This window comes from Physella acuta, unplaced genomic scaffold, assembly GCF_028476545.2.
Source record: "Physella acuta isolate Inbredline_101_S28 unplaced genomic scaffold, ASM2847654v3 ptg000131l, whole genome shotgun sequence".
NCBI classification, from domain to species: Eukaryota; Metazoa; Mollusca; class Gastropoda; family Physidae; genus Physella; species Physella acuta.
The window spans coordinates 784,897-802,285 of NW_026731650.1; the positions used below are offsets into that span (position 1 = coordinate 784,897).

The following is a 17,389-nucleotide window of genomic DNA, read 5'->3' on the forward strand; positions in this document are numbered from 1 at the left end:
CTTAAATTGAAATGACAATTTTCTGCCCATATTAAAAGTCCGTAGCTTTTGGGTGTGACACTAGAACATGAGTGAGCACTAGTTGATATCACACAGCTGGCTGATCAACCAACTTGCTAGTATTTTGTCACCCACTTTTTAATATAGTAGTAATCTTAATTTATAAAATAATTTTTAAACAAAATAAACTGAAAATTAAATATCCTTGCCTTGTCATTAAAAAAAAGTACATTTATCTGTTAAGTTTAACAATTATGGGCCACAAAAAAAAAAAAAACACCAAGTGATGTGTAAAAATTCTATAAAACACACTTTTTAATCAACCTTAGTTGAAATAGCATCAAAACTTCCTATAGGAATAAGTGCCAGAAATAATCAACTCTTCATCTCCAGTTAGTTAGTTTTTAATTAAATATTTAAAAGGGACAAATGAGATGAATTGTGAATCAGGCTACCAGAACTTTTTATTTAAGACGTGCACAATTTTTTTTTATACAAACAAGGCTTGTTCTTACAACCACTTTAACAACTACTATAAATAGTAACATCTTCTAGTACATGTGAAAACTTCAGCAACAAAACAATGAATAGAGAGCTGAACTGCCAGTCTCTAGATGATATGGGATGATACAGCAGATTAATGGAATGCTTTGTTAGATGTTGCAGCAACATTCAATAATCACACACAAGTTCAACAGCTGACAGCTCAAACAGAAGAGTTGCCATGGTGACCACACTAGCTAGACAAGTTCATAAATAGATGTGTTCACATATACAGTAACACTGCACTCAGCTCTCATGTAAATACATCAAGATTCATCAATAGAAAAAAAGTACAAAATATTTGGTTATATTAATATCTTTAAACTAATAAATATCTACTGGTCACTCCATTGTCAATGTTAGCAACAGAGCAACAAATATAAAGGTTAGAGTAAACAACAACCAGGAACTAACTTATTCCCAACATCTAGAGAAACATATGACTGGAGTGTATGTAGAGAAACAAATGACTAAAGTGTATGGGCCTGTATGCTAACTGGGCTTTACTAGCAGGCGAGAGTTAGGTCACTACTGCCAGTTAGCAGCTGTGTTTAAATAGAGGTGAGTTAAGTAGTGTTTTCTACAGGGGTGTGTGTTCACATGTCTTTGGTTAACTTGTGTCTATTTACATTGGTGTGTTGTTGATTTTTTTTTTTACAGTGGTGTTATGTTAAATGTTTTTATAGTGGTGTGTTATGTTAAATGTGTTTTTATAGTGGTGTGTTTAGTTAAATGTGTTAGGTGAGCTTTTACAAGGGTGTGTTGTCTTTTATTGATTACATTTTCTTACATCTTCCACTTTGACAGCAGCTTTAAAACTAATTCAACTGCTGTTTGTTTTAAACCATCCTAGATCACAATTTCATAAAGCAAACATATTTACATCAATGTGTTAACACTATGTACATTTAGAAATGTCTTCAGCTGACCCACACACAAGACTTAAGAGAAAAAAGCATCAGGGTCCAGCAGGTCACCCCCAGCCAGCTCCTCCAGCCCGTCCAGGCTTGTTAGGATAGCATCAATGCCGCAGACATTTCTTTGTTCCTCAGCAAATTTACATCTCATGTCTGGCTGAAACAAAACTTGACATCAGACACAATTTTATCAGGTCAAACACGTCTAAGTTGGTGATAACTACCTCAAGTTGGTGATAACTACACAAAGTTGGTGATAACTACACAAAGTTGGTGATAACTACACAAAGTTGGTGATAACTACACCAAGTTGCAATATTTATACAAGTTTAATTCAAATCAATGAGTTCACAACCAAAGTTAATAAGTTAGTTAAAAAAGAAATCTGCACAACACTTCTATGACAAAAGGACACTTTAAAAAATAATTGAGGCAAAATGTTAAAATATTAGCCGTATAAATCATGTAAAAAATTATCACTAGTCATAATATCAGAAATTTTAACTGCAGTTAATTATACCCCATGTATTGAAACAAAAACAAGTTAATAAAAAGTCTAGTGACAACTTAAGCGCAATTTCCCCATAGATCTATATCTATATATTGCTATATAGTACTGTAGTGTATTATGTAAAATTTAATTTTAAAATTTTTTTTGTGACCGAACGAAAGGATATTTTTGAAAACTTTCTTCGGCAATATTGTTCTAAATTATGGCAGGAATCGATTGGTAAATGTTTCAAGTCGCTAAGTGGTCTAGTTGCTGAGATATGGGCCAAAAACTGCATTTTTTCGAGGTTTTTTGGCTTTTCCGGGAAATCCAGGAAGGAATTCCGGGAATTTTTTTGGCCCACAATCATCCTTGGAACTTGCTTAACATATTTGCTTTTGGAACTAGTCCTCGATATTGCTTCGTTGAGGAGGAGATACGACTTAAAGCTGCGGACACACATCCATCCATCCATCCATCCAGAAATAACGAATTAATAATCGCAATTGCCAGTATGGAAATTGCGCTAAAAAAACTAATTTTCTTAATGTCTCAAGTATCAAAATATTATTTATTAATATTCACCATTCCCACAGCCAGATTACAAACACAAAATGTAAAATAAAAGGAGGCAAATTTCTGTTCAGGAATAATCAAACGTTTCTACTGGAGTAGTAGGTTCTTTTCTGTGGCAGTATTTTCAAATTGGTCATTTGTATGGAGCAGTCAGACAAAGGGAACATGAAAAACTACCAGTAATTACAATATATAGCTAAGGCTTTACTGTAGACAGGGGTGACAGATATGGTAGCCGCTACCAGTAATTTCAAGGGGTGACTAAGGATTTACAATAGGTGACAGACATGGTAGCCAGGTACAGTAATTTAAATAAATGGTGTAACAGCAAATATTGAAGAGGGTACCAACAGAAATGTAAATACCACTCCACAATAAAATAGTGAACAATAAAAAAAAAGAAGCTGAGAAAGGTGAAACAGATTGAAATAAAACAATACCGGTAGGATGAAAAGAAAAAAAATTGAACTAGCATCTAAATGTCATAACAAATAGTGCTGCAAATGAAGATGAAAATAAGCTAAAGGTGTTTGAAATAAAAATGTGAGCCAAACACAAAAGAACAAAATGAAGAGATGAGATGTTTGAAATAAAACTGAACAACTAGCACAAAGTGACAAAGCCAGAGTGAAGAAATGGCACAACAACCTCATGAGGTTTGACGGCTCCTCATGGTCTGGACTGCTGGGCAGCTACCAGGGCCCCAATAAGGACAGCAGCCCCCACAGAGAGGCCCATCACAAGTACACTACACACGACACATGAGGGGGCACTCACAGTGTTCTCACTCAGCGTGGCCCCGTCAGCTGCGGTTGGCAGGACGGTCAGTCTCTCCGGCAGGTCATCTACAGTCAGTTCCTCATCACTGGCGTGGCCACCATTCAAAACACCATTCACCTGAAACATGTTATACACTAAATTATATATCCACAACACATACAGTACACCATTCACCTGAAACATGTTATACACTAAATTATATATCCACAACACATACACCATTCACCTGAAACATGTTATACACTAAATTATATGTCCACAACACATACACCATTCAGTACACCATCACCTGAAACATTTTTACAACTTTAAATGCCACAACACATACACCATTCAACTAGCACCAATGACACCAAACTAATACAAAACAAGAAGAAACATAGTGCCATTAGCTTGTTGCAAAAACCTAACAACTTGACTAAAGCTTTGGGCACTGCTCCTGGTCATTAGAAAAAAGAAAGGATCTGACAAAGCCTGGTTACCTGTACAGTGTCCCCAGCTGCTGATGGACCAGCACTTGGTGGAGGAGCCTCACCTTCCCCTGAGGGTTTCAGCTGGTTGAACTTTTGAGGTGAAAGTGGTTTCTCCAAGTCTTGTTTCTCCACTCCATCCCCACCCGCCCCTTCAGTCTCTGGTCTTGTGGAAGAATGAACGAAGATTTGTGCGCTCAGATTGGTTTCAAGCATTGAGTCACGGCTGACAGCAGTCTCACTTGGGTCGTCCATACTGTGTTCTTCATCACCATCATCATCATCTTCATCACTGCCAATTCTAAAATCATAACGACATTACCGTAATTGTCTACATCACTGCCGATTCATAACATGATAATCAACGCTCAAATTAAAATTACACCACTGCATTATTTAACAGGGCACATCTAAAGGTTGTTGAACACCTTAATCAACAAAAAAATTAAGGAATATAACATAACATAACTCATTATATGGCAAAAATTCAAAATAAGTTTTTTAATACAATCAGGAAAAGTACTTTTTATTATCTACATTAGTATCAGGTAGAATTGTTAAATTTATTGTTATTTTAGCTAACACTGACTGAAGTGCTCATAAACTGCTTGCAATACACAAGGAAGTGCTAAAACTGAATTATACATCACGTTGAGTTTTTTAAATGACGTTTACCTAACATCAATAGTTTAATCATAATTTTAAAGCCCTAATATATCAATATCTGCACACACTCAACAAGTTTTGCAAAACAACTCTTTAAAGGTGACAGATTTGTAAATACCTAGTGAAAGGTTTTGTCTCACTGGGTGCAAGTTCTATCTTGTAGTTTTGTTCTGTTTCATCTTCATCTTTCTCTTCATTGCCACCAACAGGGCCATTTTGTTCCTGAAAATTTGGGGTATAGTTTTTCAAAAATTTCAATCAACAGAAAGAAATAGTTCAAAATTATTGATCACACAAAAATATCCTCACCCTCAAGACTTTTTCAACATTTTTATCCTTGAATTCTCCATTGGTAGCACCAACCCTAACATCATCACTGTCCTTCTCCACCTCAGCTTCATCTTCAGCAGAACTTGTGTCGGCACTGTATTCTGAGGACTCTTTGGAAACCTGAAACAGGAAAATTAACAGTGATATAGGTAAACATCAGCATGCTTAATAGCAGTTGTATATTCAACAGGAGATGGCTATGTAAAACAGGTGTTTAACAGTTGGCCCTGTAAAACAGGAATTGGTCCTGTTAAACAGAAAAGAGCACCAGGACAATGCTTGAGTTACCTGCATAGACCACTCGGTGGCTCCAGGAAGTTTGGGTTCATCCAGGTCCTGCATCAATCTAAAAAAAGCCAACTCATTGAACAAGACATCAGAGATCTCCACTAGCAGGTCCTCACCACACTCTCTCATCCTGAAATTAAATTTGTATCCATCAACTTCTGCACAACTAAGCAAACATTTTTATAATTTTAATATTTCAGCAGCTTATATTAGAAGGCCATTTTTCAAATCATAATCGCCACTATAGCCCTACACCTATATCACTCCAACACCAATTTGACAGAAAAAACAATGACAAGATACAATATTGGGCTGCTGGCAGTTTTGGAAGAACCAAAACTAAAGTATACTTAAGGGTAATTGATAAAACAAACTTACTTTCTGCCATGGTATTTTTGCAGGGTGTCTTGCAGGATAGATGACAGTTGACGCTGGAAAAACCTGGCAAATTCTTGATTCCCTATCTGACGTGTTAGGGACAGGACAAGTCTCTTGATGTAGGTCAGCAGCTGAGTGGAGCAGACATCATCCATGTGTTCCTTAACAACGGGGATTGTCTCCATCATAATGGCTTTTATCTGCCGGTCCAACTGTTTCATGTCAATGCGCGGGTACTGAAAGAGAAAATAATTTCACGAGAGTTAAGTATTTCAGGCAATTAAAATCAAATATATAAATAAAAAATAATTAAACATTTTTTTTTAATATTTGGCTCACATTTGAGTCAACACAAATGATAAATCACATAAAAAACAAATTTAATATTATTTGCCCCGTACCCAATAAAAAATAAAACAAAAAAACAACTAACAGGCATGTCTGATAGAGAACTCTGGCTATTCTGGTCCATAGCAGAACTACTAGTCACCTGACTGGACTGGGAGCCATGTGACCCGTATTCTACTGTTGTTCCTGCAGCACCCTCTTTGTGGCCCTTAGACTTTCTCTTTAGATCCTTGAGAAGTTGTCTTGATGCCAGGAATCCTCCAGCACCATACGCCTGCTCAAAGTTGTTGCAAGTTGAAACTTAACACCATTTGAAAACACTGTACGTCTATATATTTTCAAAAACTAGGCCATACTAATCATTGCAAACTAATTTAACTAATTGTTCTTTAGATACACGTTCACACTAGTGCTAATTGCAAATAAGATTGAGTTGATATATGAAAACATACCCAAATGTTGTACTATAAACAGTATGAACTGACCTGTTGTCCCCTCCATTCATTATCTGCCTGATTTCCCTTCCTGCTGCCTTGACCCCTGACGTTACCTCCATTCTCATTTTGCTTCAGGCTATCAAATTCAATTACTGTTTCACCTAGCACATCCTATAACAAAAAAACTTTGAGTTATAATTTCAAAATATCTTAATTTGTTTTCATTTTTAGAATTCTAAAGCTAATTTCATGAATTCAAAAATATTTTTTTACCTGAAAAAATGGTGAATCTTCACACCCGTTAGTGGGTGTAGACAATGAGCTTGGGTTCTCTGCCATTTCAGCATAATCAAAAGGGAAGTCTGCACCCCTGTTGCTTCTCCTATCACAATGATTTCTTTTAGCTGCTTCAACTTCTTCTACCAGACCAGCCTAGGAATGAAATAAAGCAATGTGGGAGTCCTACAATGGGGATGATCTAAACAAAACCTGATGTGGAGTAAAAACTTACAACTTTGAGATATTCTTCATCATCTGAAGTCATGCTCTCACTGGGGGTTTGTTCTGAGTTGCCAGTATCTCCCTGGTTGGATACTGCCTTCATCCAAGAGGGCCCAGACTGTGAAGGATAAGATATTACATTTAAATAAGCTCATGTTGGTCTAACCACTTGAGACATCACAAAACAACATTGACTACTTGGACAGGTATCACAACTCACAGAGGCAGCCCCCAATTCTGAAGACTTCATGTGTGAGTTGACCAGATCTTGAATGGAGTAGAGCGTTCTCTGACGCATCATATCGGAGTCAATTTGTCGCATGTCTCGAAATAGCTCCAACAAGAAGTGGGGGCGACTTTCATTCTGAGAAATTAGTGAAGCAACTTCCGCATAGATTGTATCTCGCAGAGTGTCGAAAAGCGTGTTACCCTCTTCGGAAGTATCTGCTGATCTATTTAAAACAGAGATCATTTTAGATTTTACCACTTACTGCTCTAAAATGTACTTACATCTGGCCTTATTTTAAAACCTTTACTTAAAGATAAAAATAGTAAGTAGAAATAAGAACAACTAACTTGGTGTGTGTCTGCTCTCCCTGCAGCCGTAAGTGTTGGTCTTTGATAGACTGTATACTTGAGTAGCTAGAACTGGCATTAAATGATGCTCCCTCATAAGTAGCACCAACATCAGCAGTGCTCTCCCTTTGGCCAGACCACCTGTGTGAGTTGGCATCTCTGTTGTCCTTGGACCCAGAATTTAAGCCTTGATGGAGGAACAATATGAACAAATTCGTTACAAAAATGTATTTTATAACAAGACTTTAAAAAAAAAATGAATGGAATAAACAAACTGCTAGTTACCAGATGTTGGATCGCTCTCAGATTTCTTAACCCTAGAACCAGATTTCCTGCAGAAAAATGTATTAAAAATTACTATTAACCATTGATTTCAAATGTCACAATAAGCTGTTGAGTTTATAAATTTCAAATGTCACAATAAGCTGCTCGAGTTTATAAAACTGTAAATGGTTCGAAATAAATACATGGCAATCAAAATTGTTATATCTTCTAATCAAATGTATATGACATAAAACTATTTACCGTTTTTTATTTCTTTGCCCATTGTAAATAAAATTGTTTCTAGGCACTGGGTTCTCCTGGTCTAGCTGGTCCTCCCTGATGGTGCTGGCTGGCAGATAGGAGAAGCTGGAGTTCTGCTGCTGGCTGTTGGCACCCAGCAAGTTCAGGTTGCTCAACTGGTTATAGCTGTTCCCCTGGGGGGTGGGGGTGGACTGTAAGGTGTTGACAAACTGGCTGAAGTCTCTGGTCATGGTGGAGACAGAGGACTGTGAGGCCTGCTGTGGGTTGGAGGACTGTCCCAGAGGGTTGAAGATGAACCCAGCCATGGCCCCAGACTGGGGCAGTGAACTGGTGGAGCCTGTGTTGATACTTAGACCTGTGCCCAAACCACCATGGCCCATAACTCCAGCACCAAGAGGGGTAACTCCATTTTGATGAAAGCTGCGGTGACCACCAGGACTTTGGTTTGTGTATGCACTTAGTAGCCCTGCTGAAGGCGTGTTGTTCAAATGGTTCTGAAAACAATGACAATGTGTGAATGGTTCTGAAAACAATTACGTTTGAATGGTCTATTACACAAAATTACACAATGAAACATGTTGAATGTTAGACAACGCAGCTAGTGTGTACCTGAGTGTATGGGCTAGGCATCTGATGGTTGTAAGTTAGTGAGTGATTGCCCAGCGCCGCTGAAGCTTGGAGATTGTAGTTGCTGTTATTTAATGCTGAGTTGGACAGAGCTGGTCTAGGTAACTGGGTAGCCAAGCCAGGCCCATGAAAACTGTGTTCATGGATTTCATGGATCTGGGGTGAAAACAAGAAACCACATTTAACAGAAGCAAACAAACAAGGCATTGATTTTATAACCTAGCTATACAAGAGATTTTAACTGAAGGATATAAAAAAACATTGACTGAAGATATATTTCGAATCTTAATGAATTAAACTTTAAAAAGATATCACCAAAAAAAAAAAGTGTAAGTTTTAAGAACAGAAATATAAAAATGTTCAGTTTCTAACAGTAAAAAGCACAATGGTTTAGTCCATAGAACAAGAGGTAAAGTGTCACCTGTAGCTGAAGGGCTTGCATCTGCTGCTGCAGCTGTTGCATCTCTCCCTGCTGCCTGGTGAGAGACTGCACCAGCTGGCTGAAGCTCAGCATCATGGACTGGTTCTGTAGCTGGAGCATTTGTTCTTGCATGGGGGAGATCAGGCTGGATTGAGGACCACTCTCTGATGGGACAACAAAAACATCATAACATGTTTCCTATAGCTAGACTTAATTACAACTTTTTAAAGTTAGAAACTTTAGAAAATCAGTCTTTCATGAAATAGAAAGAAAATGAATTTAAAAAAATATTAGCAATCAGAAAGTTTATTTAGACGAACCTGGATTAAGTGACACGCTCAGCTGTCTCCCATCAGTTTCAGATTTCCTGAGAAGGGCCTCCACTGTATTAGTCAAGCTTGACAGTCTGTCATCAATCATGTGAAACCATTCACTCGGCTTCTCCTTTTCTTCATCTTGCATGGATGATCTGTAGCTCTAAAGAAATCAAATTAATAAACAACACAGTGAAATGGTTTCAATGTAGAGGTACAGCTGGATACAATGTGATTTAAGTAATTTTACCTCTTGTCTGAACTGCAAGTCACGCCTAGATGATCTAGAGGTGTTGTGCTGACTGGCTGTCTTCTTCATGTCTATATAGATTAGTTTTTAAAGTTAATTACATTTTCAAATTAAAAAAATAAACCCAGTAGAATGGTTAAAGAAGTTTTAATATTTACATGGGTGTATAGGCATGGAGATGTATGGAGGTATGTAGTGTCAAACTTACTTTTCTCATTGTAAGAAGGTTGTGGGTATGTCTGTCTACCATGAGCAGACTTTGGTCTAGCTCCTATACCCATGCTCTCTCCTTTCCTCAAACTCTTCCTCTTCCTTGCATCTGCTTCAATGGTGTATGTCCCATTATCACTGTCATTCTCTTCTTCCTCCTCCTCAACTTGTACAATACCATCACTTGGATAACCTGGGCAACCCAACAATTAGACAATTTACCTCAAGTTTATAAATGACTAGGTGGCGAGTTTTTTTTTTTTAAATAGAAGATTATTTTTACCATCATCTTCATCCTCATCCCCATTGACACGTTCATTTCTCTCTTGACCATCCTCATCTTCTGTGATGTTCTCTAAATTGTCAACAGTGGAGCCTCCCCAGGTTGCCATGGTAGCGTCAACACTGGCTGGTACACTGGGATACACATAGTATTTTATTGAGAACTTGTTGGAATGGGTTGCTTGTTTCATGTGAATTCATAAAAATGTAGTGCTTTTTAAATGGATTTTAAGAATTTGGTTTTACTGTCTTTTCAAATAGTTTTTCCTGTTTGCTTTTATTCAACCATATAAACACTGATGGTCTCAAAGATGTTTCTTCATTGTATAGCTCATATTATTTATTTATAATAATAAAATATTACATCTATAATTATACAGAGTGTGACAAAAAACATAATACTTCGGGACTGGCCCCACTACAATTTTTAAAATATGCAAAGTGATTTATAGTTGCACACAATTAACTTTCTATATCAATGTACTTACAAAACATGCAATAAGATAGCAAGCACTTAACTGCACAAGCCATAAGGTGTACATCTTTTTTTTAAAAATAGGCCTTATATTTTTTGATGGAAATAGGACTTTGAATTCAGTAGCTCTTTACAAAGTTAAAGTGTAATAAATCTACAATGATCTCACCCAAAAGTATCAGTATTTAATGAAACAGTGTCACTCTGATTGTCCTGGTTGCGGGAGTATTGACGTTTGTTTCTGTCTTTCTTCATGATGGCTTCTAGCTCCTTTTTCTTAGACCGCAGTTCTTCTCTCAGAATGCGTTGTCTCCTCATCTTGCTATACAGCTCATCATTTGAGGCAACTGTCATATTTGGCAAATACATTTTTTATACAAATATAAAATTATTTATGAAGAGTTTTAAAACAAGTAATTTCATCCATGCCCGTCAAAGCAATAAAAATATAAAACTTACAAGTGACAACAGGTGCAGCATTAGCCCCTGGCTCAGGTTCAGGCTTATTCATGTTAGTATTTTGCTGTGACCTTTGCTGCACTGTGGACTGCTCTCCAGGTGTCTGGAAACCAAAACATGTGTTAACCCACTGAAGCCCAATGCTAGCTAACTCTAAGATTAGAAAGATGCAACTAAAAAGCAACTTTCTCTAACTAATCTTACCCTCCCTACTTGGTTTTGTATCTGCTTCAGCTGGTTTTGGATCTCAAGCAACATGGCGCGATCTTTTTTCAATCTTTCTAGCTCTGCTCTGGGATCTTCTATTTCCTCCTCATCTTCATCTCTACAATCATTAAGTAAATTATTCATTAGCACATTAATTCATCCTTTTTGTCTCTACAAGTAGGACTTATTTTGAAATAGATGTACAAAGATGGAAACCTACCTCTGTTGCAGTCTGTGAGAATCTGATGCCACCTCCCCTTCACTGATGGAGACATTGGGCTCATCTGTTTGTGTGGCTTGGGACACAGCTTCTCCTTCAACACTGGCTGCTATGTCTCCCAGAGCTTCAGGCAGAGGTCTTGTAGCATCAGGTGACTGCTGTACAAAGGCTACCAAATCCTGCAGCTGCCGCAGTTTTTCCTTGGCAGCCTTTAATTTCCTGCAAAAAGAAAAGGAAAATGTTTTTAAGGCTGCACTACTTTAAACTGAATTCTTTAAACCAAAACCACAGGTAACTATTACTTTAAACTGAACTCTTTAAACTTGAAAAGAAAAACACAAGGCTCTTACTTGACTTTCTCCTGGATCTCAGGGTCATCGTCCCAGGGTCCTAGGTGTGACCACTGGGACTCTGACTGTGATGCTGACACATTGTCCTCATCAGAGAGCTCATTGCCTTGATCCGTGCCTGCTACACACAAGTCACAGATTTAACCAACACCAAAATAATGATGGCTCTTTAAAATTATACATACAAGACAAATAATACAAGCATTTAAGGCCTATTTTATTTATAATTAACGTTCTCATAACTGAAAACAAAACTTCTATAAACAAAACTAAAACAATTTATGAATTTATCAATTGAAACTAGAAAGAGAGAAGTTTGATAATGATTAGTTACCTGCTAAATTCAAGAGCTGCACCATGTTCTGAAGAGAAGAAACCCCAGCACCAGCCACCTCTGAGGTTTGGGGTCTATGTGGTGGTGGTGGTTGAGAGACATGCTCCTGCAGCTGCTGGGGAACCTTTCTTGTACCTCTCACAACAGCAACACTTTGTTCTTTCCTTGTGGGAATATTAGAGAAAAATTATTACAAAATTTAACATTAACATATGCTTAAAACTTATACAAAAATGAGTCCCAAGTGAAAACCTACTGTCTGCTACCATGATCCCCCCTGTCACTGTAAGCAGAAGCTGGTACCAGTTCATCTTGTTCAGCCCCACCCTCTGCTCCATCACTCTGACCCTGATAGTAATGGACCAACTGCCGGAGCTGATCTAGCTGGTCCCTCACTTCTTTTAGGCGCCTTTGTAGACAAAAGTATCATATTATATATATATTACATAAAGCTGTTGGTACTGGTAAGAACTATTGATGCCACAAATTATTTTCTTGACTACTGGGTAAACAAAGTTAGAGGTGTATTTACCTGAGTTTTTCATGTACCTCAGTGACCATCTCAGGCTCTACACTGGAGGAATCCTGGTTCCTGCTTGCCTCTCTAGCCAGCTTGGCAAATGTTGACATGGCACTCTCCAGTGAGCTGGGAGCAGCTACAGCCATGTCATTCATTCTGGACTGGAGGTTTGCTGGCAGCTGGGACCTGGCAGGTGGGGGTGGCCTGGATGCTTGGATGTTGGAAGTCGGGGGATTGGATTCTAAACAGTAAGTGTAAATAATAAATCCAGGTGATTTCACAATCAATAGTGATAATACGTTTATAAATTTTCATGTTACCAAACAGGTATAATAAGGTAACTATAAAAAGTAAAGAACGTTTTTGGACCATTTAATTCAAAGCACATATGAAGTAGAGCTTATGTCACTTTTCCCTGACTCAGGTACATCCAACACACTCAAGCCAAGGGAGTGCACTAACACTTACCGTTATTTCTAAGATTCTCTAGAGGAAGAGAATGCAGCATCTGTAATTCCTGTAGCAAAGAATCCATGCGAGACTTCTTAGTTTGCAATTCAACAAGTTTATTTTCCAGTTGTTGGCGCCCATCAGCACATGCTGGTGGCTCAGATTCCACATTTTTAGGAGCTTCTTTACTCTGAAATAAAATTAAATGCATAAAAAAATTTGTAATTTTAATAACAACAAATAAAATATCAATGTAAAAAAAAAAGTCTCACCTGTGAAAACTCATTTCTAAGATACGTAAGCTGACGCTTCAACTCCAATAGTTCATTGGGCAAACTTTCAACTTCTCGAACATTGGAATTATCTTCATCATCCGAAACAGGATAGCCCACAATGTTAGACTTGAGCACTCTATCCCCACCAGCTGCACCTTTCTCCTCCTCGTCATCGTCAGCATCCCACTCTACTCCGGCTAAGCTAGCTTGGGATTCTTTTGTTAAACCTTTGTGACTCTGAAGTTTTGCCTCCAAAAACTGGCGATCTGAACTAACAGCTGCAAGGGCAGCACGAGCTGGAAAAAAGCAATGTGAACATGGTGCTGATCTATGAAGAGAGAATTAATGTCAGAACAAAACAAATTTATGAAAAATGCAAGTCTGGTCCATTAAATATCAAAACCTATAAGAACTTATGTTTTACCTTTGTTGTCTCGTGCTTGAGCCTCCAGAAGTTTTTTTTCAGTTTCTCTGCGTTTAACATTCAGTTCTTCCTGCCGACTCATCAAATCTTGCAGCTGAAAACAGACAGGACTAGTGTAAGATTTCTCTTTTTATTAGATAGTGGAAACACAAAGAGATGTAGTATATTTTTTAAAGACTGCCCATTCAACAAACCTGTTTCTGTTTTTCCTTGAGGATTTGAAGGAGTTCCTGGTGGTGTGGTGCTGGCCCGTCATCAACAACAGATGGCCCTCTGGCTCCTTCTTGACTCTGTAGAGTAGTAGAGATTTAAAATGTCTGGGTAACCAGATTTTTTAGTTTAGAGGAACCATGCACAGGTTAGAAAAGGTTGTGTCTGAACTTACTTCTTGAGAAGGATGTGAATGATGCACCAAGCTATTTTCTAAATCTGCTGCTCTGTTGGCATTTGCATTGCCAGAACCTCCAGCAGGTGTCATTCTCATTGGCTCAGCATACCTGTCATCCTCATTTCCTTCATCTTCGTCCTCTATACCAAGCTTGCTTTCAATACGAGGTCTTGAATCTTGAGAATCTTCCTAAAAGACAAATATCCCTCATGAGGAAAGATTCCACATACAGTTAACAATGTCATCTATGAAAAGATTAATAAAATCCTCTTACTGTTGTGTCAGAGTTTTCTGTCCTGACGTCAAGGTCCACAGATGTGTCATCTGAGTCGTCTTTTCCATCTTTGACCAAAGTGTCATCTTCCCCTCCAGTGGCCAGGTTACTGTCCCCTTCTCTGTGAGCCTGATTCAATAGTGACCAAAATACATTTCTTTCTCTCATTGATAGTAGGCCGGGAAAGCAGTTTTAGTTGATGTAATTAATAAATACAGAATTTACTTAAGTCTCTTACCAAAGTGTTTTGTAGTAGTCCCCTGTACCCTTGTTCTTGTTCCTGTAAGTTGCGAATCAGTCTGCGTACTTTATCAATATCCTCAGCTTTTTTCTAGGATATAAAAGTTTTTAAAATACAACCTTAGAAAAACTAAAATAAATCAATGCTTGTATGTCAATATTTGATGTAAGCTCTCTAAATTAAAGACAAAATTTTAATCTTATCTTACCCTATCCCCTAGCTTCTCCATACTATCTAGCATTGATCGCGCCTGTTTCATAAAATCTCTTATTTGCATCAAGCGAGCAACAATCTCATTACTATCAGGCTGAAGAATAAATAATAATTTAAATTATAACTAATAATTTTTGTAATACATAGCTTTAAAACAATTTAACTTTGAAAATGTAGATTATTCAAAACTAGCATCTTACGCCTTGTTCTCTTGTGGACGTGTCCATGTTGTTATTCCTGTTTATTCTCCTCTCCCTTGAACCTCTAGCGTCATCAGCTTCAGATGATTCTGTCTTATTGAATGATGAGTTCTCAAGTCTGCGTCGACTTTGTGATACATGTCTTTCATTATTTCTCTCTCCATCTGTGCTTACTTGCTGTAAAAATTCAAAAGAAAACTAAACATTAACTTAGTTTTGTACTTGCAAATGCATTATTTTTAAGTATTATTTATATTAAAATACAGCTCTTACGAAATTTTAGTATGCATTTTTGTCACATTATTTTCATCGCAATAAGGAGTGAAAAAGCCAAATAAATAAACTCAAATGCCTTTTTAAAAGATATACTTCTATATATATGGCCATGGTTGCAAGTTAATTTTGTTTTCTAAAATATGAATTATTTAAATTAAACTAATGACCTTACAATTACAATTTAAATATGATCACAATCAGAAATGACATACATCTTCCAAGTCACTGAATGTCATATGTTGTTTCAGATTTTCAAGAGCCACCCTCTGTGATGTCGGTGTACTAGGGGTTATTTTAGTGCGAGGATAAGTGGCAGGAGTATGGTGCTTTTGATCATGGGGAGGTGAATCCATTGACAAGGACTGTTCTCTTTCTCGTTCTGGGTTCCCTTTGGATTTTTTACGCCGCTTTGAATCACCCCCCAGATTGGTAGGACGAAGATCAGAAAGATCCTAAGAATTTGATTGAGATGAAAAAACATTTTTGTAAAGTTTTTAAAAAAGCCTTAAGAAAATAAAACTGAGAATAAAAATCCCATTACTCACCCAATTATTGATACGAATATCACTAGGCAGGCTATTTAAGCTCTGAGCATCATCCCTGTCAGAGCTTACAGAACGTTGCCAATTTGACCTTCTCTTCGGCTCACCTTTTGCCTGCTTATTGCTTTGGTAACCACCAGAGGCCATCTAAAAATCAATACGAGTAAGCATTAGAGTTTAATTTTGTTTTGTAAGAAGCACTGTGCAAAGTTTTCATTTAATCTATCCTTGTGCACCCCTCATCAAGGCCTTGCAGAAAAAACCAAAATAATACCATTGTTAGGGTCAGGACATGTACATTGTGTTGTTAGGGGATATGCTACAAATAAGTACTTGGCATGCATTATATTTTATAATGAAAATAAAAATAAAAATGATTTAATGGTGTATGTGTGAATGAAGTTAAGTAAACTTAACTTCAAATCTTTCAAAAGTAATGTAACAAATTGTTACCAAAAATGTACTAGCTACTTTTTAAAGAAAAATTGTGACAATGAAGTACTTGAAAATCTGTTTTTAACAAGCCAACAATCTTAAGTTTAAGACTTAAGTCTTCAAATCTTTATATCTTTGTACTGAGTAAAATAAAAAGCCTTTGAATGTTCCTCATTATTATGCTATTGTTATTGGATAGTAGTAGAATTAGACCTATTGGCTACAATTTAATTATGTGGCTAATATTTAAAATGTAATCCATAAACGAAAAGTCACACTTTATAAAAAATATAGGCCTAACGTTTTTACCTTCCCCCTCCTGAATATCACAAAAAGCCAAACCACAACCTAAATTGCCCTAAAATGATGTCATTACATTACAAACATTAATTCTTAATTATTTAATATGCAAAAGGTGTTAGAATCTGAGCCTCCCCTTCTTCAAGAAGTTGAAGTACAACACCCCCCCCCCCCCATTGGTGACCACTCTTGAGAATTTTTAAAAAATTATTTGAATTTTAACAACTTGATTGTTGAAGTTAATATTAATCTAGATCTATGTCTAGTTAGATCTAGAACCTAGATGTAGATCTAGGGCTAGAAAAAAATTCTAGAATCTAGAAATAGATTCTAGATTCTAGATCTAGACTAGATCTAGAGCTAGATAGAGTGCTGAGTGCTGCTAGACTGCAGATTCTAGAAATTTTAGATTCTAGAATCTAGAATCTAGATCATCTGACTTGCACGAACATGTGCCAAGTATTTCAGGAAACTTTCAAAAAATTTCAAATTAAATTAATTTTAAGGTGGACTGATTCCATACCTTGCAATTAGCAAAGACTTCAACCGTTAGTTAAAATATTTCCTGAAATTCGTTAAACAAAAACAATATATTATGCATGCTAGCAACTCATATTAAAAAGCAGCCATTTTTGACGCTGTCGGAGCAATCTGTACAAATGAAAAAATTGTCAATAATTGTAATGCCTTCAAGAAAAGAATATGGATTTTAAACTTGTAAGATATTTCAAAAACAGGATTTAAACTATAGATAATGTCAGTGTTGTGATTTTATAAGAAATTAAGCAATATCAATATGTATAAACCTGAACTATATTTTAGCTCGCTGATATGAAATTTGGTGTGTGTTGTGCATAGCGATACACATGTAGAGAAA

General features: G+C 36.9%; 1 protein-coding gene across 5 annotated transcripts; it reads right to left on the reverse strand.

Annotated features, from left to right (window-relative positions):
- Positions 1 to 315: 315 nt before the first annotated feature.
- On the reverse strand, positions 316 to 17,365 carry LOC131935085 (pericentriolar material 1 protein). 5 transcript variants are annotated; one of them, XM_059291376.1, is made up of 41 exons: positions 17,319 to 17,365; positions 15,781 to 15,924; positions 15,448 to 15,687; positions 14,960 to 15,136; positions 14,755 to 14,853; positions 14,544 to 14,636; positions 14,306 to 14,434; positions 14,029 to 14,220; positions 13,838 to 13,933; positions 13,644 to 13,737; positions 13,217 to 13,515; positions 12,963 to 13,134; positions 12,507 to 12,735; positions 12,231 to 12,383; positions 11,975 to 12,138; positions 11,641 to 11,761; positions 11,291 to 11,509; positions 11,068 to 11,188; positions 10,864 to 10,966; positions 10,574 to 10,751; positions 9,931 to 10,064; positions 9,646 to 9,840; positions 9,438 to 9,508; positions 9,194 to 9,350; positions 8,874 to 9,037; positions 8,435 to 8,608; positions 7,826 to 8,319; positions 7,586 to 7,632; positions 7,301 to 7,487; positions 6,945 to 7,176; positions 6,735 to 6,842; positions 6,497 to 6,655; positions 6,272 to 6,394; positions 5,872 to 6,060; positions 5,439 to 5,674; positions 5,061 to 5,190; positions 4,752 to 4,892; positions 4,561 to 4,664; positions 3,789 to 4,077; positions 3,304 to 3,423; positions 316 to 1,617 (listed from the first exon to the last, which is right to left on the reverse strand). In XM_059291376.1, exons 2-41 carry the CDS (start codon positions 15,922 to 15,924, stop codon positions 1,486 to 1,488), a joined length of 6,609 nt encoding a protein of 2,202 aa, XP_059147359.1. In that variant the 5' UTR covers positions 17,319 to 17,365; the 3' UTR covers positions 316 to 1,485. The 5 variants fall into 5 exon arrangements, with proteins under 5 accessions (XP_059147359.1, XP_059147361.1, XP_059147362.1 ...); XM_059291378.1 differs by lacking the exon at positions 17,319 to 17,365 and adding an exon at positions 17,036 to 17,176 and having other exon boundaries at positions 11,641 to 11,758; XM_059291379.1 differs by lacking the exon at positions 17,319 to 17,365 and adding an exon at positions 17,036 to 17,176 and having other exon boundaries at positions 11,077 to 11,188.
- Positions 17,366 to 17,389: the final 24 nt, after the last annotated feature.